Source organism: Dermacentor andersoni, chromosome 2 (assembly GCF_023375885.2).
Source record: "Dermacentor andersoni chromosome 2, qqDerAnde1_hic_scaffold, whole genome shotgun sequence".
Lineage (NCBI taxonomy): Eukaryota > Metazoa > Arthropoda > Arachnida > Ixodida > Ixodidae > Dermacentor > Dermacentor andersoni.
This window is the reverse complement of record NC_092815.1, coordinates 35,790,825-35,818,311: the sequence shown is the minus strand read 5'-3', so window position 1 is coordinate 35,818,311 and position 27,487 is coordinate 35,790,825. Positions and strand designations below refer to the sequence as shown.

The following is a 27,487-nucleotide window of genomic DNA, read 5'->3' as shown; positions in this document are numbered from 1 at the left end:
AACACAATGAATGCGTCGTCTCCGGAGAACCAGGCTTCTTGCGCGGGCTTTGTTCATTCATAGCACGCGCACGAGCGGCTGTCTCGGGCCGTAGATTTTATTTGGCTTCTAAAGCTTTCATTGTGGACCCGGAAGTTCACACGCATAATGGGACGTTGTTGCGAAAGGTGTGTTTTGGAGAAAAAAAAAAAAATTATCTGAAAGCGCTTTCCTCGCGGTTTTCTAATTTGCGCTTGCTCCTTTAGTCGACATTTCGAAACGTCTGCAGTTGACGCCATCCACTCGGGCTTGCAAAATAATCACGCTTATCTTGTTTACGACGCCCTTTTGGACGTTGCCAAGTTCGGCCATGCCGCCCAATGGACGGTGTTGCGGCACCGTCCGGCGCAGTTGTGCAGCCGCAGGTTTGTCGCCTTGCAGGTACACTGACCCTGCTCGCAACCCTGCAGTTGCAGTTAACGGTCCACTCGTTTTGCCCAAGACCTCGATAGTGCTTGAGCGTTTTTTGACGACAAGGCTGCATTCCTGCTCCTTACAGTTACAAGTTACACACTTGGCGTGGCAAGAAGCAGCGACGTCACACACAAGCCATCGGCATCGTACGAGCGAGTGGGCTCGTCAAAACCGCTCGCTATAACGAAATTGCTCATTGGGCGCATCATGTTCTATGTGGAGGCACATGGTGAACGATGCGGAAGTAGTCCGTACTGTCAGCGCCTAAAGTTTTCGCGGTGATTACTTGGTCTGGGCTGTCACAGCTTGTGTTTCTAACGTACACTTTTGCGTACTGCAGCTCTGTAGCTTGATATTCCACGCCCGGGCTTCCCGGGAACGGCTATTGCGCTCGATGACGAAGGCTTGTGTGCCCCGACTTCGAGGAATTTTGGAAACATTGTAACCATGGAAGGAGAGAAGAAAAGCTGCGTTGACTTGGAAGCGCAGCTTCGATTTCAGTGTGAGCGTGCACCGTGTAGGTGTGAGACCACTAGTACGGGAAGCTGGCAGAACGTTTTTCTTTCTTTTTTATTTAGCGTTAGACTGCGCCTGATTAGCTTACTCATTGCTATTCCTTCTAACTGTATCGTTTTTCATTGTGTAATTCAGTTGTACACAAGCAAGCATCATGATTACGGTTCTTTGTTTCGACTGGATTTGTTTTACGGTGTGCATGTCGTATTGGTGGAAAGCTGGCCGGTCGAGATCTCGTTTTCTATATATTCATATCTCGTGGAAAAGGACATCACAACGTAATTCCACGAAGAGTTACCGGAGTTTCTGAGGCCCTTTCAATGGGAGAGACGCTCAGGCGGAGCAATTGCTGGCCTCGATCGCCACGCTGAACCCGCCTGTGCGCCAACACCCAACGATACAATCAGGGCAAATTACAATATGTCAGCGACTTTCCAGCGCCCATATTACTGGCTAAAAGGGAAGCAAAAGAAAACACATATCCCACTCTTAAGTGGCAAAGTAAATAAAGAGGGAAGATATTGAATTCCGGTGTTTTGCGTGCCAAAACCACGAATTGATATGGGGCACGCCGGAGTGGGTGACTCCGGGCTAATGTTGACCACTAGCGCATTTCTAACGGGCCCCGAATGCACGGGACACGGGCGGTTTTGCATTTCTCACCCATCGAAATGCGGCCGCCGCGGCCGGGATTTGATCCCGCGACCTCGTGCTTAGCAGCGCAACGCCGTAGCTGCGAAGCGACCGCGGCGGATAAAAATGAAATATTAACGGGACATTCGTTTATATAGGCAAGGAAGTTGCTTAATCGTCCGTTACGACATCCAGTAAGAAAGCAAGAAATACAAATGTAGGTAATCGCGTTGTCAGACTTAATGAAATACCCATGCACAAGATGACCCGCCGTGGTTGATTAGTGGCTATGGTGTCGTGCTGCTATAGATACGAGGTCGCGGGATCTCATCCCGGCCATAGCGCCCGCATTTCGATAGGAGCGAAGGGCGAAAACACACCTTTACTTAGACTTAGGTGCACGTTAAAGAACTCCAGGTGGTCCAAATTCCCGGAGTCCCCATAATCTTCATAGCCACAATCTTCATAATCAGATCGTGGTTTTGGCACGTAAAACTCTACAATTATTTTTAATACGCAAGATCGTGCTGTAGGCATGAACTATACAGCGCTCAGAACTTTGGCTCTTATGGGGTAGCGCGAAAATATTTTTCTTGTGGATATTCAGGAAATGCTGATTATATATTGCGTTGGCAGTTAGAGTGCTGCTTCTGTGAGAAGCTGCGCTGGTCCTAACTTCGGAAAACTATAGACACGGCAGTTAATTTGTCCATAAGGGTGAGCCCAGCGGAGACGGGCTAAAAAAAAAAAAAAGAAAAGAAAAACGACGCAGTGATTACTTCTGTCGTGCAGCATACATCTCGCGTTCTCGCAACTCGGCGGGCTCCGTTTTCGTACGTGTAATCGACCGGCGCGCCGCGACAACGAAGCAGTGTTGAACTCTGTATGAGAGCACCGATAAACAATGCCATTCCACCACGCCTCGCTGATCAGCAATATCTACGTTTTTGCCCGCTCGCTGAAGAGAACAACAACATAGCGTGCTTTATTACACCGGCACACAGTCCCTTTTTCGCCCGAAGCCAGGACCTTGTCCGTACTTATTCTCTCTCTCTCTCTCTTTGTTAACTCGTTCTCTTTTCACTAATTTGTGTGAGGTTGAGTACAATATGTAGAAGAATATGTAGCTCGTGCTATAGCGGTGATAAAGTACCAATTTGTTTATTTTATTTATTTACGTACGCAGGTCACTGGTGAGATATTCGCGAGATCGTTCCATCATGCGAATAGGCCGTCATACGCTGAAACGTGCAGTTTAAAAGGCAGTTCACTGCCTTCGGCTTAAGTTACGCCGGTGGGGGGGAGGGGGTGGGGGAGACCGCGCGTTGCTCACGCAGAGGGAAAAATGGCGCATCCGGCTGTCCTTGTAGCTTTTGTCTCGGTCGTTCTTTGTCCGTGTCCCAGATGGCGTCAGTGGACCATTGCACACTATCACTAGCACCCAAAGCAAATTTTGCGTGTATTCGCGGGCTTCTTTCACGCTCGGAAAAACATCTTTATGTGGCACGTATTGGGCAACACAAAGCTGTGTCGGAAGTTTTTAATGTTACTCGAAAATTTTCTCATTGACACTTTTCATCGAATTATAATATTTGAGAAGTTGATTAATTATAACTAATTATGTAATTAGGCGGACTAGAAAAAATAATCAGGGTATCTCCAAGCGACGGCAAACAACATTACTCTCGTTCTGTCCAGCTACGTGGAATTTGCATAATTATAAATCTTGGTGCATGATAGTAGGGACACTGTGTATAGGCAACCGAGTACAAATTGTATCGGAAGGCCGAAAGTGTGAGGAATTGGTGGGAATTTACCAAGGCCTGAAGCAAGGATGCCCTTTGTCTCCGTTCACGCTTTATGTTAAGGGCATAGAAAGACTGTACTGGAAAACAGTGAATTAGGGTTTGATTTATCCTAAAAGCGTAATGTACAAATGGTGCAACAGGAGGTCCCTGGACTGATGTATGCGGACGACATAATGCTACTAGCGGACATAGCAAGACTTGCGAATATATGTAGCAATGCAGCAACAAATCTAGGCCATAAGTTTAGCACAGAGAAATCGGGAATTATGATCTTTAGTAAAGGGACGAGCAATTACGACGTGTCAACTCATCAGCGCAATATATATACCTCCGCGTATACGTAAATGAAGGAAAGACTTACTCAAGCACCCAACAAGATAAACTGAAGATAAAGGAGAAGCGGAATGCAGCAATAATGAAACATAGACCACTTTGGGGCCGCAATAGATATGAGGTGGTGCGTGGAGTGTGGACAACAGCAATTGTGCCAGCGCCAACGTTCGCACATGCCACTCTGTGCTTAAAATCGGATAGCTTATCCGGATGGAAAGTCAACCTATGATCGGTAGGCCGGTTGGCTTTGATGAGAGCCCACGGTGAAACCACAAATGAGGCAGTGCAGGGTGACATGTCTCAATAAAAAAAAAATGTTTAAAAATTTATTGAAATATAATCTTGGAGAAGGACTCGGGAACATCGATAAAGAAAAAAAAAGACTGCTAAAGTGCACAAGTATGTGCACCTGAAAAGCGTGGACACAGAATGGAGGAAGAGATAAAGAAAGTTGGCAGCCAAGTACAGGGTAATTGAAAATAGACAACCAGAAGTCATCAAAAGAAAGTGAGAGAAGCAGAGACAGTGAATTGGGTGCAATGCATGGGTGTAAAAAATACCATGGAGTATGAGAAGAAAGAAATCAGGAGGGAAACTCTGTACGATAATACGAAGGGAAGTGCCTTGCTATTTCAGGCTCGAGCTGGTTGCCTAAGAGCAAAAACATACCGGAGCAAATATTCCAAACAAGATGAGGCATATGTATGCTGCAGCAAAAATCCGGAGGCCACTCAGCGCATCCTAATTTGTACGTTACCCGTAAGTAACGTATACACCTTCCAGAAGCGCTTGGATTTAAAACGGGTAGAAGTGTCAACTGGTCAATAGCCGAGATAAGCAAGAGGCATTTAGAGTGTTGGTGGATAAAACGCAGGGAAGAGATTGATACGACCGGATCCGTTGCAAGTATAGGCAGCGGTGCACGGTGGATGGCTAATTTTTGAGGAAGAGAAAAAGGGATTTGGGAGGCGTATTCAAAAACGCCAGTATGAAAAGCATGCATGTGTAGCATACCTTATCAACTCAAGCAGACTAGGTGACTGTTTGTCACCGCCCCGTTTCAAAAGGGATGCCAATAAATAATCATCAGGATCATCGGCGTCACCGGTGGTGGTGGCGGAGTGACGGCAGAGCTTGGGGGCGAAATCCGCCATCCCGTTTCAAAGGGGACGCTCATAGCGTCCGTCCGTCCGTCCGTCCGTCCATCCATCCAACAGCTATGGAAAGAAAGGGAGGAGAGTATGTTGGAAAGTCACGGTGAAGAGAGTAGTTGAGCGGAGACAGAGAGCACCGTGGACGCCTGTTATCACTGGGACATTAGCTGGCGGCGACAAACGCATTGCCAGTGTAGGCGAGTCGGCGCCTGTGTATTTACTCCATGGCTTAAACTCTTGCGTCGCGCCCGATGACATCCCTGCCTACGTCAAAGGCCTTACGACCAAGCTCGCGAGTTAGTCGGCTGTAGCGCTAGTTCTCATTACCACACAAAAGAGAAAGAATGCGAGTAAACACTCCTTTGTCTCGTTTTTCAAGAAGTAATACAAATACATTGCTACAGCTGGCCAAAGCGCATACGCGGTCGTGCGGCCTTTGACGTAGGCATTGAAGCCGTGAACCCAATGACTTCTAAACAAAGCCCAAAAGGCTGCCTTGCATTGTTCCGGGGTATATGCTCTGATGTAGTATAAGAGAGCAGGGAGCGCGACTAAACTTGACCGTATCTGTACCGCCGTGGGGGTAGTCTTTTGGATGCACGGGTACGCGCACGGTTAATGTAAAAGGCCCGTTCGATTTGCCTGCACCATTGTGAACCGTGTTCATGGCGGGGCATGAGAAGTTCAGAAAATGTGCAGCTCAATTTCAGCGATGCAGGTTCAAAGCGACAGTCGGAACGAATGCGAAGTTACAGACGCGGTGCAGGTGTCACGTTTTGTCTGCCTAATGTGCGCCGTCCGCGTAAGTTTGAGAGGTTCCGAACCGCAGGTATATGATCGGCTTCTGAGGTATAAATACACCCTGCGTTTTTAGACGCAGCAGGCGCGCCTAAGCGGGGTTTCAACGGCGTTTACGCCCGTGTGCTGCGGCATCTGCTATACGCTGCTGCTTGGCTTCGTTAATTGCTGCTTGGCGCCTGCACGTCTGCACCCACACTCAGTATGGAAGGTTCACAAAAGAAGTTCGAGGAAACATGAGCACTTATTAGTTGTGAATGCATTAATGTGAAAATTAACGCCGCTGAGCGGTCTTTCTAGTTATGAACTCCCTTCGGGCAAGCGAGCGCGTTGAGACGCTTGGCAACGGAGCCGCTCGTTTAGCCGAGTAAGCCACGGTGATTTTGACGTCACCGGTTTCGTCACGCCGGGCTTGGCAATGGAAATTTCGGTCCAAGTAGCATGATGTCGTGAAGCAGAGTGCACAGGCCTCCTGGCAGGTTCAGCCCAATGGGCAAGACACTCGGACGCTGAACGTGGGGTCGTAAGTTCGAAACTCACTACCGCCAACGTCTTTTCATCTGTTATTTCACAGATCGACGCGCTCTGGCTTTTTCTGGCGACGCTGCCTTTGTCGCTTAATGTATAAACCCCATGCAAGTGATTTCTTGCGCGACAGCGACAAGCGACGCGATGGAGATGGCTGTCGCGTTCGCTCGTCGCCCAGAAGTCAAGCTCCAAGCGAGCGACCGCTTCGCGCCACAGCTCTCCAGTGTTGCCGGTATTAGGGGATCGAGTTAGCGCCAAACCTGGCGTGGCACTTGCTATAATTATTTAAGTTGATTTTTTGGCTGTACAAAGCAACATAAAGTGTTTCTGAAGGTCTTGCAATAGGTTCATTTTGTTTACATATAAGAATTTGGTAGTTTGCTCGTTCCGTTTGTATACCGAGAAGCGCGCACGTGCGCAAACCGGTAGTACGTTACTAACGTACATCCCGTTTCGGCTGCTTACCACTGGCCAATCGCTCATAGCACTTCGGGGCGACGAGCGACGAATTCTAGATTTGCAGAACCGAGCGATCGCGCGACAAGACCGAGCGATCTGTTCGAGCGACGGCCCGATCCGTCGCTCGTCGCTGTCGCGCACAATATCGCGCTCATGGGGTTTAGCCTTAATGGACCATTTGATGCTCTCGCATCAAATTGTGCGCCACGAACGGCGTAGTTCAGATGACACCATTGCTGCGCCGAAACGAATGACGGGTGCAGCACCTCGGGAACTAGTTGGTGGCAGGCGACTCGAACAGACGTTCAAGAATACCCTGCCCTAGAGGCTACCCTACCGCGTGCAGGGCAAGATACCTTGCACGGAGAAATGTTTCTTTTACAGAGTACAGTAGGAAAGGAGGAAAAAAAAAAAAGCAACGCCGGCAGGGCTGATATATGACACGCAGCAAGTGCCTTCAGGCGACTTCGCTGCCCTTAACGCGCGCCGTTTCGTGTTCTGCGCTGGCATTCGAATGTGTACACAACCTCCAAGTGACTCGGCATGAATTCCGGCTGCAGACGACCGCCCTGTGTATGACGCCGCCACGCCTATACATTTGAACGCCGCCGCCGCCAAGTCTAAAGCCCGTGACAGGCAGAAATTCCTGCAGCTGCGAGCACGCATGCGCCGATGAGTCTTCTGGCTAAATTTAAACTCTCGTGCGCCGCGACGCGGTCGCGATTACGCGGTGGATGTTTTAGTGACAGCCCAATTAAGTGCGAGTAGTCAGTAACTCGCTATAAGGACCTGCGGCGAGGCCGGTATGCGGATCCTTGATGTGACAGTGCGTGCCGTGAGAAAGACTGTTACTTTCGGATGAGAGCGCCAGGGTCGCGAAGGTGCCGGTGCACAGATCCGTGTACAGAGTCTGCTCCATTGAGGGAAACGGAATCTGAGAGGTTAGTTAGAATCAAGGAGGAGAATTAATTTTGTTTGTGGAAAAGCAGGTAAATCGGGCTTGAGTTTCAAGGCGGAAAATGGAACGAAAAAGGATCGATGGCGATGATGACAAGAATACGGTTACGACGGATGCTGGTCAACATAGTAGCGCACTTGAATCTATTCCGTCCAAACCTGTTTCGTGCATAATTTAGACGATGGCCCATACTGTTAGCGCAGCACGTCTCGGGTGGGGCCAAGGACCCAGAATAAACTACTCCGAGAATGGCCTGGCGTTGATGATTGCTAGAGAAGGGGAAACACTCTGTCGCTCGATCGGGTGTGCAGGGAAGACGCAGAGTTCTGTGCGTTATAGCGTCTCTGGTACGTGGCATGCAGTGGTCGCAATTTGGGCTGCTCCCACGACCAATGAGGTGCGCCTAGTGCCGTGTGCATGTCGCACCAAGTCGTATTCTGTGCACCAAGCCTGTGTCGCAGCGCTTGAGCTTTGGTGGCATGCGAAACCTCATTTCGGTGTCAGCCAGTGCCGAAGGGACGTTTAGTCAGAATTAACGTCCATTTGACGACTGACTCTAAACGTTGGGAAGAGGAAAGGTATAACTACGGCAGACAAGGGAAATGGCGAAAATACAGTGAAAATACGGTAACGTCCCGCTGGGGCCTTGAAGGTATGGAAAAAAAAGAAAAGGAAAATGAGAGACTCTCGGTGAAGCGTTTGCCAACGTTGATGCCCGTCGCGCAGTCCCTTGCTATTCTAGCGCACTACACATGCTCGCAAAAATAACAGCAGTGTTTGTTCTAGCTGGCGGCAATGTTTAGCAGCTGGTGCACAGCCGGTCGCGTTCTGGTTATGAGTGTAGTACAGCCTAGAAGCCAGCAGCGTAGTTTGCATCGGCGGAATGCTCGTAATTAACGTATACGTGCGTGAATTACATTTAGCGCTGGTGGTAGCGCGAGACTTGTGAAAGATTCCAAAACAGGTAAACATAAAATTCGAAAGGACGCATGCTTCTTCGCTGCTGATGGGCGTATGATCCTGAAGCGTATATGGTGTCACTCGCGCTTCCGGGAAAAGTTGCTGGCTGGCTCTTTTGGATGCTTGTTCTCATTTCAGTGGCTATGGTAAACCTGTCACTTGCTTGCAACGAACACCGAGATAATGTGGCGCACCCGTTTTATGATGCATATCTATAAATGCGACATTAATAGCAGGCACCGTGGCATACAGGGTATTTCACTTGGGCCGAACTTTAAAAATATGAAAATGCTGCATAGCTGGACAGGACCAAGGTAATGTTGTTTGCCGTCCCTTTTAGGTACTCAGATTTTTTGCATCCCGCGGAATTAGGTAATTAGTCTTGATCAATCAACTTCTAAATTGTTATGATTAGATATGAAAAGTGTCGATGAGTAAATTGTAGAGCAACATGAGAAACTCCCAATACGGCTTTCTGTTGCTCAATACGTGCTACATAAAAGTGTTTTTCCGACCGTGAAAGATGCCCGCGAATACGCACAAGATTGCCGCGCGACTGGCCGCTCGACGCACCTTGCGTGTACTCGGAGGCTTATACACGCAAAGTGCCTCGAGCGGCCAGTCGCGCGGCAATCTTGTGCGTATTCGCGGGCATCTTTCACGGTCGGAAAAACACTTTTATGTAGCACGTATTGAGCAACAGAAAGCCGTATTGGGAGTTTCTCATGTTGCTCTACAATTTACTCATCGACACTTTTCATATCTAATCATAATAATTTAGAAGTTGATTGATCAAGACTAATTACCTAATTCCGCGGGATGCAAAAAGATAATCTGAGTATCTCAAAGCGACGGCAAACACTACCTTGGTTCTGTCCAGGTACGTATAGCATTTGCATATTTTTAAGGTTTGGCCCAAGTTAAGTGGAACACCCTGTATATGGAAAAAAATAAATCGTGTACGCATGCTCCGAAAATTGGCGCCACGCGCGTTCGTTGTTCCCCGCCCTCCAAAGAACTGGAGAATCTAGTTCCCAGGAGTGGGTGAAGCATTTGAATCATCCCGGCTGTACCGAATGCACGTTTGTCTTCGCGGTTCATTCTCTACCTGTGAAATATCTTCCCGTGTTACGAGTGGCGACTGCTCGGACAAGGAGACGCTTGTAAAATAATGTTGTCATAATGTTTAAAAAAACAGCGCTAAAAACGTAAACCGGACAACACAATAGCGGATGGGACGCACACGGCGCTTACGCCAAGCCTTACATCAAGCATGCGCGCACGCTTGATGTAAGGCTTCAAAAAGCCATCGTGTTTTTCCCAATAAACGCAGTTGTAAGTCAGCGCCTTGTGTTTCCCATCCTCTATTGTGTTGTCCGGTGTATGTTTTGTAGCGCTCTTTTTTACACATTAGGGAAACCCATAAACTCGCCCAATCTGCCGTTCTTCTTCAGATAATGTTCCTTCCCGCGATCAGCCATTCGCGCAGTGTTCCGACGACCACACTTGCGCGAATCGCAGTGCGTGTTTGTTTATGCGTCGTGCTTACTATATATAGTCTGCCAGTGACCAGTTATAGCCTGCAACGCGTGCTCTCTCGAAACTGGATCGCACGCTTCAACCACACTGGGGCTCTGGCAGCTCCTTCACGTGGAGCGAATTCTTGTCCATTTGCTCGTAATCTTCGATGAATTGTTTTGTACACGTGCTCTGTCGCGGTGCCGGTGTCAGAGTGAAATTACTTCTTTTCTAGCTACAACAACTTGGAAATAACTAAGTATGGGACGATAATTTATTCCAATAAGAGGAGTCTCCCGCAACTTCTTTTTTCTTATGTAGTGTCGCTGCTCGTGCTTCTGCGCGGAGCGTGCGCTTTTAGCGCGATGTTTGCTGTCATCGGTGATTGACATCTGCGCCCACTTGCTGCAGGTGCCATGTGATCGGGGCTGCAGCCATGGGCCGGAGGCTGAACCTGTCGCACCTGAGCCAGGAAGAGTGCGAGCGCATTCTCGCCGTCATCCAGCGCGACCTCGAGCTGCGCGCACGAGAGAAGGAGCGCCTCGGGTGAGAAGTGTGTGTGAATCACACTTTGCTTTCTCTCGACCTGTGGGAGTCGGTCACGGCGTGGTTCCCCTTCGAGGAGTGCTCGCGCAGCCCGGAGAAAATACTGTCCTCGTGATCCCCTTGTAATCGCCTTGATGAAGTTCTCTCTCTTCATTTACCTTAATTTTGGCATTTCCTAGTGCAGGGTAGCAAACTGGATATTCCCATCTGGCTAACCTTCTTAGATCTCACCTAATATCTCTCTCTCTCTCTCTCCGAGTAATTCCCAGCTGTTCTACTTCATGGGTGTAGACAGCGTGATTGTGTAACAAACTGAGCTTCTGTGAATGGTTTACTCACTCTTAAGGGTACGTTTTTACAACAAGTTACTACAACTACAACAAGTTACAACGGAACTGCTTTTTTTATTTTTTACATTTTCCACTCATTGGCAAAAAAGAAAAAAAATAATAATGCGGCTATGTCACTGTTGTACCGACGGTGCTGCGAAAAGGCGTTTCAGCAATTGTTTCTGAAAACGGCGAAGTCTGGCCTATCTCTGCCACTAGACAGAAGCAAAGATTTTGCTGCGATTACCTGGGCGTCTCCTTCACTCAGTGTCCTCGGTCAGTTAAGTACGGAATGGGGAAAAAAAAACACTAATGTAATTGTTCTACTTCGTTCAAGGTTGGAACCGTCTGACAGATTGCAACACATCTGCGGGTATTTTCAAAGGGCTTGGATACCCCATAATATATTTCTCTCTCCCCCTCGTCCTGCATATTTTACTGCAGCACGGTTATGTGTATCGCTCTCGCCTCGACCCGTTTCTCACTGCGCGCGCACCGCGCAGTCTGCGACCCGAAGTCGTTCGCTTTCGACTCGCTCGCGTCGCGCCCTCTCGTTCGACCCGCGTTGTGCGTGAGTGCGCCCGCAGTAAACACACGAACGCGGTCGGTGCCCACTTGAGATCGAAGGCAGATCTGGGCTAAGGTTGTCGAAGGTCGCCTTTCGTCCCCGCACCCCAACTGCGGTCCTCGCCGTGTGTGTGTGTGTGTCTGTGTGCCTTTTCCTCGCCGTTCCGTGCTTTCTCTCCGATTCGCGAGCAACAGCATCGTTTTTCTGCTCGCCTTCTGGTTCGCCGCCGAATCGGTTTCTGTCACCTTCGGCTGACCGAGGTCGACGCGCCGCTCGATCAGGTTTTGCTTGCGGCCAGCCCTGCGCGTGTGTTTATACACCGTGCATTTACCCGTTTTAGGCTGTCTGGCCCCCACCCCATCTTTCTCTTTCTCTCCCTGTCTTACGGCCTTACCCGCTATATGCAGCTGTTCTCTGTGCGAGCTTCGATTTCGAGAGGAACGTGGCGGGTTTCTCTTCCATTTTCTCGATGCGGTACGTGCTCCGAACTAGCGGGCAGCAAGAAAAGCGCGGGCAGTGGCCAGTCGGTGAGTTTAGCACTGCGCTACACGGGTACATTACACACGCACACTGTGCGAGGAGCGAAGAGCGCGCGCGCGGCATTCGATGTGTGCCGGCCGGCTGCAGCCGCCGCGTTGTATTTTCCTCTTACGCGCGGAGAGTCTCGTTTCGGCCGCTGGAAACGTTCGGGCAGTTGGTCCCCCCCAACGCTTTCTCCTTTTTTTTCCTCGTGTAATCGCCGAGCGGCAGCCTGCTTTTGACTCGTTCTGCCTTCACCCTCTTGGTCGCTGGCGAGAGCGTTCCGAGCTCTGGCCATTCGAATGCCCGACAGAACGTGCGCACACACTGTCGTTTACAAGAGTTTTCGCATCTCGGAGCTGTGAAGAAAGACGAATTTCCTTGAGGTCTAAGCTTGGTGGCGCGTGCAGTGCCTCCATCGCCTGACGGATTTGTAGGCCGTGGTGAGTGTCTGTATGTGTGGGGCGGGGAGAGGGGGGGGGGGGGGGCAAACGGAATATGTAGTATCCGCATTGCCCCTCCTCCTTGCCAATCACATAGCGTCGACCAGAGTGAAAAATGAAAGTATAGAAACGACTACGACCTTTCGCCAAGGCCTTCTCGCTGTAGTAAAACAGGTCAGGAAGCGGTGTGGTTTCATTGTCTTTTTATTAACGGCTGCCCAACTTCATCACACCGTGACAAAAACTCTGTACGTGCATCAAGTTTCGCATGACCTCTGAGTCTTATGCGTTCCAACGTCGCAACAGCGTGGTATGCCACAATTTCTGAGCCTGCGTTTTTGGCGTGCTGCCATGTCTTTGCTTGTCTCTTCAGACGGGCAGTAGGACGGCTGCGCAAACGCTCTGAAAGGCACGAAAAAAAAAGTATTTTTATCTAATTAAATTAAGAGCGCCGAAGGCGTGGATGGTCAACTGCCAACCCGATACGTCACGAGAGAGTGGGCGCCGGGAACAATGGGCGACGGAATGTCTTGCGTACGTGTTTTGGACGCCAGCTGTTATATCCAGAGGAATATGTTATCATGAAGGTATGCTTCAATCAGTTTTCGTACCGTTGCTTGTTTACGACTGCTGGCACACGCACGATTGAATTTCCTGCGAGAAGTAACGTTTCGCGATTCGGGACGCCGTACAGCCAGGCCAGCGCCGGTTTCTAACCGCTTTCATTCATATCAATTCCTCCTCTGAAGCCGCGTTTGCCCTTCGGCGGACCGCGCGCGCACGGTAGCGCTCCCTCGAGGCCGCGCGCACGTTGGCTGGCGAGTTTTGTGGCACACTTTTGCTTCGCCGGCTTCGGCCGTCTGGGCTGGCTTGCTGACCGTGTTGCTCGTCGCACCACGAGCAACGGCGCAGTGCGCCGCTGTGCGCTCGTACAGCACTGGCCGTGCCGCGGGTGGTTCCCGATGCTATCTGCGCGCAGCTCGAGCCGTGCCGTGTGCCCTGGTACAGATCCAGTTAAAAAGTCTGGCCGTCCGAGACGCGGTCGCATAACGGCTGGGTGCATATGGATCGCGCTGCGTGGAGCCGCGATAAGCCGATGCGCGCGCGCGTCTCGCTCGCGCTTCGCCGCCTCGGCGGAGCCGTTTCGCGAGGATAAACGAGCCGCTTTTGTTTGCCCTTGCGTTGAACACGTGGGGTCCTTGGCCTTTGGGCCGTATCGGCCGCGCAAGGAGAGGCCTTCCCTTTCTTTTGCGCACTTCTTTGATGGCAGTGCGATGTGGCCGCATAGCTCACTCTCAACCCCTTCTGAGTAGTTTCGCGGTTTACCTTGAACTTATCTCGTTTTCTTACATTGTGACCCTCGCTAATTTGCTGCTTCGTTCTCTCTCGCCTTATTTTGATACAGTGTAGACGACTTCGCCTGTTCCGTCTTCGATGATGCTACGGAAACGGTGTCGCTATGGGTGCGCATGTTGGTTTGCCAACATTTTTAACACGTTAGCTCGGGCCCCGTTTCGCAGAAATTTTGGCGTTCATTCCGAACATTCCGAAAAATCATACCGAACCGCGCATACCCAACTACGCATACCTTCCGTGTACCGCAGAAACGTTATTGAATTGCATTTCTCAAAGTAAGATGCGTCAGAAAAATTGTAAAGTACGGCTTACAACCTACAGACCTTATAGCGTCTGATTGTAACTTGATTGTACGAGAAAACATAATTCTGATACGCGAAAATTCAAACAAAACCCCTTTTCCAGCGTTTGTAAAATTAATAGCGCGGCGCACCCGGTTCCTTGCAACACCTCCAGATGTCGCTCGCCTCCGTGCATCCGTGGCCCACGCAAGAGGCCGCATTTCTGCTAGAAAGCTGGCCTTCGAGCGTAGCGTTCGCCGACAGCGTTTTCCGGTAAACATTACGGTTACATAAGCTGCAGTTGCTGGGAAGCGTGAACAGCAGTCGGGGATTTTTGAATGCTGTCGCGTTCCACTCTTAAAGGCGAAGCTTAAGCGTCCTTCAAACTTTGCTGCGGCAAGACGCAAGCTTTGCGAGTGAAATGTAGGTGTCAGTACGGAACGAGCGACTTTGTCGCTAACAGGCCGTCGCGTGACATATATACTTTTGTTTTTTTTTAATGCGATAGCATTTACAGATCAGAGCTGGTCATAGGTGTTGTACGGGGGTTTCTAACGCTGGCCAATCTCGTCTGAAGGCCGTGTGAAAAGTGTGTGTGTATACCGTTGACAGATGTGCCCGCGCTAGGGTTTTCATTAGGGGTCTTGTAACAGTGAAATTTCTGGATCGAATAAAATATAAATACTTGAGGGAAGTGATTTTCGTATATCGAATCTAATATCGAATATTTTCTCCATCTTCGACAACAACACTTCAGATAAGCAAAACAAGAAAAGCAACGAAAACAGGATATGTGCTGACTACCAACTGAGTTTATTACAGAGACCAGATGCTAAGAATTTTAATCTGGTGGCACAACCAAAACGCATGTGTTGCCGTATCTACCTTCTAAAATTTGTTTGTGTATTATATATACACGTGGCTATATCACGTTCAGTGTGTAGCGAGTTATATAGCGAAAACGAAAGCTACATGATATAATATCAATCAATCAATCAATCAATCAATCAATCAATCAATCAATCAATCAATCAATCAATCAATCAATCAATCAATCAATCAATCAATCAATCAATCAAATATGTTTATTACAGTGCCCAGTAACAACCTCGATTGCCATGGTGCTGGCGCACGCGGCAAAACAATGCACAGAAAAGACATTGCACACCCACACATACACACGCGCGCACACATAGAAAGAAAATAATAATAATAATAGCTGTGGTATATATGCGTCTTGTATAAGAACGACAAACAATAAAGCAGCCGTAGTTCTGGTTGGTCATAAGTGACGTTGACTAGCATCACGTATGCAGCACCAGTCGATGATACCGTGACCTAGAAATTATGCGGATGCCGATAGATAATCAACGCTGTTCTTTTCTTTTTTTGTTCTCCTATTCAGACTAAACGGGGAAGGTTGGTTAACCCATACCTGGGCCTTTTATGCTTTGGAAATGCTGCGCGGTTCTGCTTTTTGTTCGTGCAGGACAAAGCTCTTACGTACGTCTATTACAGGGGACTTGTGCAGTATGACCTTCGCCTCGTCATTTTGTCAGGTGGCGTACGCCTTCTGGAGGGTCGTGTGACTTGGTTGCTTATTGGTGTGACTCGAAAACTTCCCACAAAAACAGCGAACAGGAAAAACGGCCACAACAAGACGCAGTCCGTGTTTGCGTCTTTCCTTTTCCTCTTCCTTGTCCATTGTCGACTTGTATACGCTTAATTGTAAGGACTCTCGGAACATCAGATCAGGTTTGCCGTTTGTTCACTCGAGAAGTTTCCATACGTTTCGATCGTTCCCGTGCGTTCGAGGTTTTAAGGCCCGTTTTCCGGAGCACGCAATTCAATGCGTGGCACAGTCGATTTGCTCGGTCGTTGTCTTTGAGACGCGCTCCTTTCGCCTGATCTGGCGCTCCGTGCATTTCGCGTTCGCTTTGTTGTTGAGTGGGCGTGGTGCATGCTTTGCGAAACGGCGTCTGCCTCCTAAAATAGTTCTCGCGCCGTCGAAACTCGTTGTTCGTTTGCGAGCGACCAAAATATCCGCTTATTAAGGTTGAAATCCGAGTCGCACACTTCGCCTTCATTTCGCTCTATTGCTAGAAGGCCGCGTGAGCACCTTGGGGGAATTACACGTGACGCTGGTCTGTGCGTCGATGGCCTGCATGCGATAGGAAGGGTAATGCTGCTTTTCGGGCAGACGTCATAGTAGCCAAATATAACATATCGCCATCGTGGTGATTGCTTTTTTTGTTGTTGTTTTGTTCGCATGCGAGGGTTGTTTTGAAAATGTTTGCGCCACTTATCTCTGACCGTTTGGTCGGCGCCAGATATGAGCTGTCTTAGAAAACACGTGGTGGGTTGGTGAAATATATGTAATCGACAGCGAATGTTACGCGCGCTACAAACTGCGTTACGCGATCGCCTCATAGAGGGCTCTGTCCTAGCTTCGTGCTACTTCGTGGGGCGCGGCGTCGCGATGCTTGTAAACAAAATGGCGAATCCATTCACGTCAAAAAAATTGCAAGCATTGCGTCTGCGTACTCGTATATACGTGCCCATAAAATTTCGCAGCTGATGGCGAGCATTTTCCAGCCAAGCCAGCGAAGTGTGTTTCAGCGCTCGTGTGTTTCGGTGTCTACTTATCCTCGTCTTGTTGTGAGCTAAAAGCTTCAACCAGCGAAGTCTTCCGGCCAGGAAATCTGCTTCGCAAGCGCTCCTCACTCGAGCTTGCACCACTTGCACCACGCCTGGCTGTCGTTCGGTGTCGCCGAGTCGGCGCGCTGCAGCGTGGCATGCAGTCGACACGACACGCTCGTCACAGCGCCGTAATCCGCCGCGCACTGCTTCGCGAGTGAAAAGAAAGCGGGAGCGTCCACACTTTCGACTCTCGCTTAAACGTCCTCTCGGCTACGTGCTCGAGGGCCATTATGTAGTATAGTAGCTATTCCTTCACGACGAACAACACACACTTCATCATTCTGCCGGTGACTGTGCTCGCAGTAAAAGAGGCTGCGGCGGAGGAGGGCCGCTTCACAAAAGACGGGGACGCCGAAAGAAAGGAGGCCGTCTATAGCTTTGCTCGGCCATATAGTACAATGGAGACGAGCGACCGATTTTGAGCGCAGTATTGTCGAGTAATAACCGTTGCCCAGCCACTTATTTTCCTTCATGGTGTCTCGAGTCTCGCGCTTTGTGGCAAAATCCTTGACGGCCTTGATGCGCGCGCGCGAAAGCCGACTCGTTGCGAATTTGTTTATTTTCCTTTTGTGTTCCTGCGTACGGACGTTGCACTTCGTTGAGACTGCGCGTAGCGTCGTTCTGTGCATCAGCGGGCGATGGTCGTGTAAGAGGGCCCTCCGCCTACCGTGAAGCACCCGAAAACATTTTGCGACCTGTCGCGGTAGCTGCGGCGTCCTCCTCCTGAACAACAGGTCGCGGGTCTGATTCCCGCTCGCGGCTGCTGCGAAAATATGAAGACACTCTTGTACTGAGATTTAGGCGTATGCAGTAAGGAAACCGGGGTGGTTGAAATTTATCCTGAGTTAAACTCTACGTCGTCATTCGTAGCTGACTGTGCAGCTTCAAAAACATATTGCGGAGGACGAGATCTCGTCCACTCAATTTTTCGGTGGTACAGTCTGCCGTTTTAGGGAGAGAGAGAGAGAGAGAGAGAGAGAGAGAGAGAGAGAGAGAGAGAGGCAGTGATCTTCACCAGAAAAGCGTCTGGTTGTCTAGTCTGCAGGGGGAGGCGAACAGCGAAATGAAGATGAGGAAATGTTTCTATACGTTTGCTATAAATTTACCGTTTAGAACGCTCTTTTGACTACGGGTGTGCATGTTTGTGTCTCCAATCAAATACGAGTTGAAAACGAATATTCGGCGGGCTGTTCAAGTATTTCTGAATATTATGCTGACCACATTTATTCTGCGTTGAGATTGTCTTGATAAAAAAAATATAGAACAAGAAAGGACTTTCTTTTTTTTTTTTGACAACGCAACATACTGCTCGATTGTAGCGTCACTCGTCTGCACTGCAGAGTGCCGTGTACCCTCAGGAGTTCAACACGTCGTACACTGAAATAGAAAGGAAAACCTTCTCACAAAGGTTAACGATGCCGACCCACTCGACGCCAAACCAACTTCTGGTGTTCCGAAAAAGGTCGATTTATTGGCGCTCCGAAACAAACGCACCGCTGTGTCCGCGAAGCTAGCTTTCGCAAGCGAGAAAATGACGCGAGCAATTTAGAGGATTTGCGCCACTATACTCTCGGAGACGGGCAACCGGATCCCGCTGACGTTTTCGTCGCAGCAGTCGTTTGCGAATGCTTAAACGTTGATAAAAAAAAAAAAAAAAAAAGGCATATCGAAAACGAAATGCACTTTGCACGCTCTTGTGTCACTCCATCGTCGCGCCGTACGCGGCAGTGTCGTTTCGTTGCCGCGTTCATAGTGTTTTTCTTTTTTCTTTTTTCGTTGTTTAACCTAGGTAGGATATTAGGCAGTATAGTAGCAAGAGCTTGGTGGCGCAACCCACCGCCCCGTTCCAAAGGGGACGCTCATAATATCCATCCATCCATCCATCCATCCGCGTTCGCGTGCACGGCGTGGCGGTTGCTTCGGCCTCCCGTTTAAGCGCGCCTAGCCTGAGCCGTCGCCTTGTTTCGAGCTCTTCGACATCTTTCCTTAATCTGGATTATCTAGTGTACTTCGTGAAATATACACGCCGCAAGGTGCACTACGAAACGTACAGTCTTGAGCATACTTCCTTATTCATCTCGAGTAGCATATTTGGAATTTGGCTATGCTAACCTCGTCAGCTCCCGTTACAGCTTTCTATTTCTACGTGTTCATAGTTCACGTACAAATAATCTATATACAGATTGAGTAGCAGTCTTTTATTATGCACTCACAATCCTCTGTCGTGGCACCAGGATCGGCTGCCGATCTCTGCACGCACTTCGGCAGTTGTGAAACACTGGTGAAATACAAAGAAACGAGCAATTGAAAGCGAAGTAACCTAACGTAATCGGTGACTCTCTACGTAACCCTTTAGGATATTACTATTGAACGTATGGTGTAGACATTACGTAAAATAATCCGTTTAGATTTTTTTCTGGTATGCGACGCAGAATTTCTCGTTCGTAGATGCGGGCTTTGCACGAAGTCGCCGATTATTTGACGCCTCTTGCTTTCATTTTTTCCCCTTTTTTTCTAGATAGCATTATGGCAAGTCGCGTCAGTTTCCACAGTGTTGCACTCCTAGAATAAGTACTAAACTAAGTATATAGGGCGTATTATTATTTTTTTTTTACATGCAGCAAATTTTTTTAAATTTGCCTGTGGCAGATAGCACAATTGTAACCCTTGATCTAAATTACGAGATGAGGTGACCATTACTTCTACGAAAAATGAAATGCTTAATTAAGTAATTAGCACTACTACGCTAAATATATTTATTAATTATTTTATGGCACATATATTAATCTACGAATTGTAGCTAGTCAGTTCGCAAGGTGTATCCACTTGGAACGAACTCTCAGGGCTGAACCAGTTTCGAGGTATTAATTTTCGAAGTGTCTGACAAAATGCATTGGTTTGTCGGACTGGCGTGCTTTATTCTATAACGGTCACTATGGTAAACTGTTTTAGATAACGGCGCTCTTGACATGACAAGGTTAATTTGTAGGCTGGTGTCCTTCGCCGTCAGCGAATTCTTGTAATTATTGCAATGACAGCTTGTGTACTAAACAACGCGACGTGATCGCAGTCTAAAAGAAAGCGTACAAAGGCGCCCATCAGAAGCACCGTATTGCCGAATGCACCTTTATTTTGAATCTGTAATGGTCATTTCGAGACTTGCATTGCTTCGGCTATATGCGACATACACTCTATCCGGGCTGGGCCCACTTTGCTATATGACACTCGCTCTCCACGGTCGGCAATTACTATGACGTCATGACGAAGAAGCAGTGACGTCGATGAAACGACGAAAGCGGCATGACGACGACGGCATGACGATCCTGAAATGACGATGTTATAACGACGACAGCTTGACGCCGTCAGGACAATGAGATGGCGTGACCATGTGCATAGCGAGGTTCGGATGGCCACGAGAGCATCACGACGACCGCACGACAACCAATGCATGACGACGACGCAATGACTGCGATGGCATGACGACGGCGGCACAATCACGACTGAGTGACGACAGCTTGATTACGATGGAACGACGAAGGTGGTGTTACGACGGCGGCATGACGGCGACTGTAGACGATGATGGCGTGACCACGGCGACAGAGTCGGACGACAAAGCTGGAATGACCACGAGCACATACGTATAGTGGCCCAATTAAGCTAGTAGACAACTTGGGTCACCGGGTCGGCTTAAGGGGCTAGATAGATAGACTCAAAATGCGTGTAGCATGCAAACTAGGCTAATTGCGTTAAAAACACTAAAGAGGCAAAGAAGTCGATTAAAAGCCTGCAGACAGTATGTAAACGGTTTCGATAACGGACAAGATGGCGCAAACAAATTAATACTGCGCGGGAATACAGCAATCTTTCTTCCTTCCTTTCTCTTTTTTTTTCTTCGCCAAATCCGCATCTCCGTAAACTTCGCACGGATTCCGTTCTCCTTCTTTTAGGGCCTTTTCTCTGTCCCACCCTTGCAGAGTAGCAGGTAGGCGAATATTGCGCTGACAAACATCTCTCTCTCTCTCTCTCTCTCTCTCTCTCTCTCACTTTCTCTCTATTTGTATTTTGTACTGGAGTATTCAGCATCATTCAAATCGTGATCGACGCCAAGTAATGTCCATCCTCGGGAAGGTTTGCTTGAATCTCACGTCGCGCGAAAGTACTGCGTAAAGCGACCGTTCCGTGGTATACGTGGTATGCAGCTTACAAAGAACGCGTCGCGGTTGTTTAGAGAGCCGTACCTCTATGGCCGTACAGCGTGAGCGTGAGAGCGCTTCACGCTTACAATTGTCAGAATGCGCTGGCCGCTTCTCTTCGAACATGCCGTAAGAGTTCGGGCACAATTCTCGCCAGCGGGGACCGTGCGGCTCCCTCTCTCTCTCTCTGTCTTTTTTTTTTTTCCCTCTTCTATTTCCTCTTACGTAAGCCTCGTTCGAGGAAGAGCTGGGCGTCTGCTCCGTCCGCATCTGGGCGCCGTCAACCGTGGAAGCGGCGCTGCGCTCGGCATACGCACCCCGCGTCGCGCTTCGTTTCCGACGTCGGCGCGCGCCGTTAGCTAGACGCGTGCGCGTACACACACGCAGCCGTCTCGTGTCGTGTCAGCGTTTGAGGGACGGACGACCCGACCCGTGCATGCGTCCTTCCGTCTCTGGCAGAACAGACTTTAATCGACGATATCCGCCACGTTTCATTGTTGCTCTCGGTAACGCTGCCAGTTTCCTTTCGCCGCAGCGGCAAATTGAACCTTCATGATAAGCAGTCGTCCACGTATATGGAAAGCAGTAGAGCGCAGGCGCAGCTTGTTTCTTATTGTTTCACTACAAGGGGTTCGAATTCACACTATAGGCAGTCCTCATCTGTGCCATCACGTGTGTTTCTTGATCTTGTGTACTTTCGCGCCGCAGTTCATTCTCGTTATAGCGCCGTATACAGCCTCGGTGGATCTCAAGCCCGCGCGCCGCACACGACGCGCGAATTCCTTTCGTACGGCCCGCTTGACCCTTGTAAATACGTACCCAGTTCTCACTGAGACAGCGAAAGCCTCAGGCAGCCCCATCAGACTACCAGAGCATGTCAATGTTGGCTGACCGAGATAAGCCATGTAGTACTTGGTATGCGGCCCACTGCCTGACCTGAGTTCGAGTGCTGAGTCATGCTGATCAGTCAGACCGCTCATTTGGAGACCTTCCAACGTTTGCATAAAAAAAAAAAAAAAGGAATTGCTCCTAGCAGAGAAGGTTGCGTTAGAACGCGGCAAAAGTTGCGCAAGCAGCCGTTTTCGCGATGTCGTTTAGTAGTCACACGTGCTTCGGAAAACGCTCTCCGATGCGAGTAATTTACGGTGCACGCCGTACTTTGGCACTTGGTCGGCGAGATCATGTGCCAGTAGTTATGCTAAAAGAAGCCTACTTTTTGTAGGTCTGCTAACACGTGACAGTGAAGGAGCATAGTAGGAGCATGGATGGAAAGGCTGTGCACCTTTCCATCGACGGGCCGTGGTAATGGCATATGTCACTTACTGCGAGAAGAATAGGCAATACGGATTCCGTACGGGGAGGCCGCGCCACTTTGCATTGAGCTGAGCTAATGATCTCGTGCAGCGTGTACTTGCCTATATACTGTTGTTAGTTCCTGCTTTTGTTGCACTCATTCTGTGAGCGCGAAGTTATCACTGCCAGATTTGAAGAGAGAGAGAGAGAGAGAGAGAGAGAGAGAGAGAGAGAGAGAGAGAGAGAGAGAGAGAGAGAGAGAGAGAGCGCCTTGTGTTTTACGTGCCAGAACCGCGACCTGATTATGAGGCATGCGCCGTAGTGGGGGACTCCGGATTAATTTTGACCACCTGGGGTTCTTTGACGTGCACCTAAATCTAAGTGCACGATCCTTTTGGCGTTTCGCCCCTACCGAAAAGCGGCCTCGGCGATCGAACACACGGCGATCGAACACACGGCGGCCTTGAGGTTAGCAGCGCAATTAACGCCGTAGTTGCGAAGCTAGCGCGGCGGCTACCGAGAGATTTGATACCTCGCATATCGAGGTTGAAGCGCTAATCACCATTGTTCGGCAGGTGCCGTATCTCCTGTATCTTTAGGAATTTTTATTGTTCTTTTTGGAAAAGCACACATGGCGTTTTTCATACACGTTGAATTTCTTATTTTCGCTGTAACTTCCGTTCAAGGATGGAGTTTTAGCGTGCATGATCTGCACCATGGACTATGAGGGACGTCGCACACGGGATGCCTTCGCATCAATTTATTTTTTTTAGCGTGCGCCCAAAACGTGGTACACGAGCGTTTTTTTGCACTCGCCTATAATATCGCAATGTTGCGGCAGCGGCCGGGTATTGAACCCGCGACCTCGTGATCAGGAGCAGAGCGTCATAGCCACGGCGGCGGTGATCGACGTTTAATTAGGATACGCAGCTGACGAGCCTCAGCGAGTCGTTATCAAAACCTGAGGCGTGACAGGGAGAAATTCGGTGGCATACTGTCGCCACCCATCTGTCGCTTTTTTGATCGCTTTTCTGGCTCGCGTAGCTTGATATCGGTGAGGAGAACATGTTTGGCGCTTAAGTGTGTAATTGAAAACGCATGTCTTCAACCGTATAAACAAGTGACGTTATATACCTGAAAGGACCTGAGAGGCCATGTGAAGTCGGGGGAGCTCATCACTTCTGTTCTACGATAGAGACTTCAAGCAGTCAGGAACGCGAAAACGATGTAGCCACGCAGTTTTGTCACTACAATACCAGCAAGCCTATAGACCGTTTTTTCGTAGGCGCCGCCATATTGTGAACGCAGTGGCGCCGCCTATGAGCAGCGCCATACTGGCTTGGGTGAAAGCGGTCTTTTGCATGGAAGGTGTACGCTCGGCGGTAGGTTCTGGCGTGTTTTCGCGGTCGTGTGGTCTGTTTAGTATGACGTGCGTCTTCTACGTGGTAAACGGTTCTGTGAGACCTGCTGAAGTGGTTTAAGGCGTCATGGCCGGAATTTCTGCTGGCGTTGAGGTAGAAGGAACACGCAGCGCGATGGGGGGGGGGGGGGGGGGGGGGGGGTTGCGCGCATGTTTGAGCCTACGATCAGCCTCGGAGATCAATTGTGTATTTCTAAATTTTCCAATCACTAATGTGACCTTATTGCAGTATTATCCTCTATTTCTAAGCTGCGGTTTAGGAGCCATGAAACATACTCGACGATCGTAACAGCGTGGGTACCGTTCTGCTACGATAGAAGCTGGGATGTTATACTTTGACAAGCGTTCAAACTGTTCGCTGCAGGTTACATTGCCTGACTACTTGGTTCGATGGATGAGGTTTCCGCCCCTGAATAAAATAGTTTTGGCAAGTAATAGCAGCATACCTTGCAGTCTGAATTAAGCTTGTCCAGCAAAGGGATTGTTTACGAACTGCGTGAGCGTCCAAAGCAGTGGTAGGTGCCGGATTACAGATATCTTCGTTCTATATACCGCATGGTCCAAGCATACCGCATCAGCGGTTACATATTCATAAACGTTTTGCGGGGTGACTATGCGAGGTCGTATTGCGTCGTTAGCCCGTTTTCTCTTGCTTTTTCGAGAAAGAGGGTGATAGCCGAATTTATCTTTCGGTTGTGTTCGTTCCGTTCTCTACGACGCACACACACGTATTACGGAAATTTTGTCCTCAAAAATAGGCATCGCATTCTTTTTATGCGATCCCTCATATATTATGGCTGTATACAGGCCAAAAAGGCAATGCCGAAGCTCACAACTTACCTTTGTATCGTGCTGGTTCACCAACCATGGTGATCGCTGTGTTGAGCAGCGCCATCGGCCTCATGCAGGAAGGCTAGCGTACGCACATGGTAATTTGAAGCCTACTAGACTTGAAATGCGCGAGAACGATGCCGTTGTATCACAAATATTTGATAGCGCCTGCCGCTTAGATGTTTCGTGGTTGCCTTAGGTTGGCTGTACGCGAGCATGCGCTCTTAGGCTTTATGTTTTACTCCCTACGCCAAGCGATCAGATAGTGAGCAGATTTACCATTTCATGCTGCTAATACAGAGACACCGGTTTTCTTTGTTGAATTAATACCGAAATAAGCAAAATAGTTCACAACACATACACACACCGCGACTGATAATGTGCGTACACCGCGGCTGATAAAGCGCGTCACATTTTTGCGCCCCCAAGAGATATTTCCGCCTATCTGTAGATACCGATGCACCGAAAGGCTGCCCTGACGACCTTATATGAACAGACATGGCGTAAATTTCACAAAGTACGATCTAAAACATCTCGAAATCGTTCCGCAGCACGCGACAGCAATGCTTTCAAGCAGCGCCGCGCCGGATCGCCCAAGCCAGAGAGGAGGAAAGGCTCTCCGTGCGCCCTATCCTCCTCGCCCGATGAAAAGGTCTATAAGCGAGCACACTTGTGACAGCATGAGCTCTTTGCAAAAAACTTTCTCTTCGAATTCGACGGACTCTCTTAAGACAAGTATTCCGTGGGTGGCGTAAACCTTTGTGGCAAAACGCAACCCACGCTCCTATTCTAGAGATTTTATTCACGTAGTACTTCGTTGACATTACACTAAAACGATCGATTATAGCAATAACGAAATCATGCTGCAGTCCTAGCATTTAAGGAAGACTTGCGTTAGCAACCGCCAGCTAAACGGCAGAAGGCAAAGCGGCGCGCGCACGTGCTTCAACACCCAACAGCTGTAACGCGTGTGGGCTATAACTGGCTCAGATCTGGACATCCCTCCATGCATGTATTTTCCCCGCGAGGCGGCCATTTTAAATGGCCGTATACATGTGTGTGGAGTGCTATGCGACGCTTGCTCAAGCCTGATCGTTCTGGCAGCTGCTTGATCGTCAGGGCGCCCGCCATCACGCCGCAAAGTCCTGCATGCGACGGGCAATTCAAATGACAGTCACTCCTATCGGTTTCATTCCCCGTCATACGCTCTCTCGGCGTTATACCTACTAAGCCCCCTGTTATTTATCTTTTCCCCCTTCTCTCTGCTTGTCTCTGTCGTCATCGGCACTTCCTTGAATGTAGTTTCGCTGGGGCCGCGCTTTCTGCCCCCTCCCCCCCCCCCCCCCCCTTTTTTTTTTCTCTCGTCTTCGTTCCTGCGAAGTTCATTGGCGTAACACTGTGTGACGTAGCATGCGACATCGGAATCCCCGTGCAGCTGCTGTTCCTGCCTGTCTATAGGTCGGCGATAGCTAGAAGCTGTGCCGACCAGGTGCGTTATTTGACGTGGTACGTTAATGGGCTCTTTCTGTTATGAGCTTAACTGAAGCACTTTCAAAAACCTTCGTAACCGCTTCCGCTTGCTGCCTGTTTAACACGGAGACCATATGTTTGCCCTATATGTAAAGAAACGGTTTCTGGAAAGCTGATATTGTTATTATTATTATTATTTTTTTGTCTTCTGGGCTGCTTGGGCACTTGTTTTTATTGCGGGTGGCTTGTGCTTGTGCGATTCTAAGCGTGCACCATTGTGCTTTCTCTACGTGTAATATAGTGCGTAAAGAAAGTCGTTGCGCGCGTGACCCAGATGTTCTTGTACGGGAAATTTACTTTTCGTTGCACGGCTAACCACGAAATTGAACGCACCTGCGGTTGATACGGCAGTTTTACTCCACGAGGAAAAAAATTATGCACCTTTTGGCCGCCAGTAGAACAGTGCCGCGTTTTATGGGGATTTCATTACCCTGATAAGAATCGCGAATCTTTTGAACTCGGGGTGGTTCCCCTCAAAGCAGAACCACTGGCTAGCTATAGTTGCGATTCGAGCATTCAGAGGACATATCGTATTTAGTATATACGAAAAAACTGAATCTGTTATTTAGGGAGGCTCCATACCGTTGAATAACAGGGATGGCTGTTATTCGCAAGCGTAAGAAAAGAGGAGCGCAAACGCAAGCGTAAGAAAAGAGGAGCGCAAACGCAAGCGTAAGAAAAGAGGAGAAAAATGTGGCGGTGCTGTACGTCAGTACACGGCATAGACGTCAGTGGTGGCCTCGCAACAACGTCGCTGATGTGTAGTTTTTGTTCAGTGCTGCAAATGGAAACGTTCGCTTCAAGATCATGCCGGTTTTATGAACATCATGACGTTCGGGCTGTGAAATGAGGCCGTGTGTTCTTCTAAAGTGAAAGAGGACATCTCTTGTAGCGATATTCTGCAGCGATACTCGTATGTGGACATAAATGGCTTCTGTCCATAGCCATGTACTAACGTAGCCTGTATTCACGGCGACCACTGGTACATTATACGGATGATGACTCCGCGGGTGTCAACATTCGAACATATATTGTACAACGTGGTGCAACACGACGCGTTCGCCAATGTGCCGATGCAAGAACTACACGGGCGCGCTTCGTAAACGAGACAGTGTGTAGCGTGTGACAGACCTTGCGATATCTCCCCGCTCGGATGGGTTCGTCTTCTACCTTGCCTGCTTTAGGGCTCGAGCGCAATCCTTTACGGCGGCCGGCAGAAGCCTCGCGGCCTTGCATTTTGTCCCTATGTCTTTGTTGCAGTGCCTTTGCCACAAATACATTATGACAAAAGCATCGCGATAAATGGGATCGCGGAGTCGGCGCCTCCGGCAAGTCAGACGTGCATGGACAGAGAGCAAAG

The 27,487-nt window shown here is 49.1% G+C and overlaps 1 protein-coding gene across 1 annotated transcript in view; it reads left to right on the top strand.

Moving 5' to 3' along the window:
* LOC126542460 (uncharacterized) overlaps positions 1 to 27,487 on the top strand; it is a 103,403-nt gene that overhangs the window by 4,756 nt on the left and 71,160 nt on the right. The window contains exon 2 of the mRNA XM_055077270.2: positions 10,530 to 10,664. Coding sequence (XP_054933245.1) covers positions 10,555 to 10,664 — 110 coding nt within the window. The 5' untranslated portion in view covers positions 10,530 to 10,554. The remainder of the gene's footprint in view (positions 1 to 10,529; positions 10,665 to 27,487) is intronic.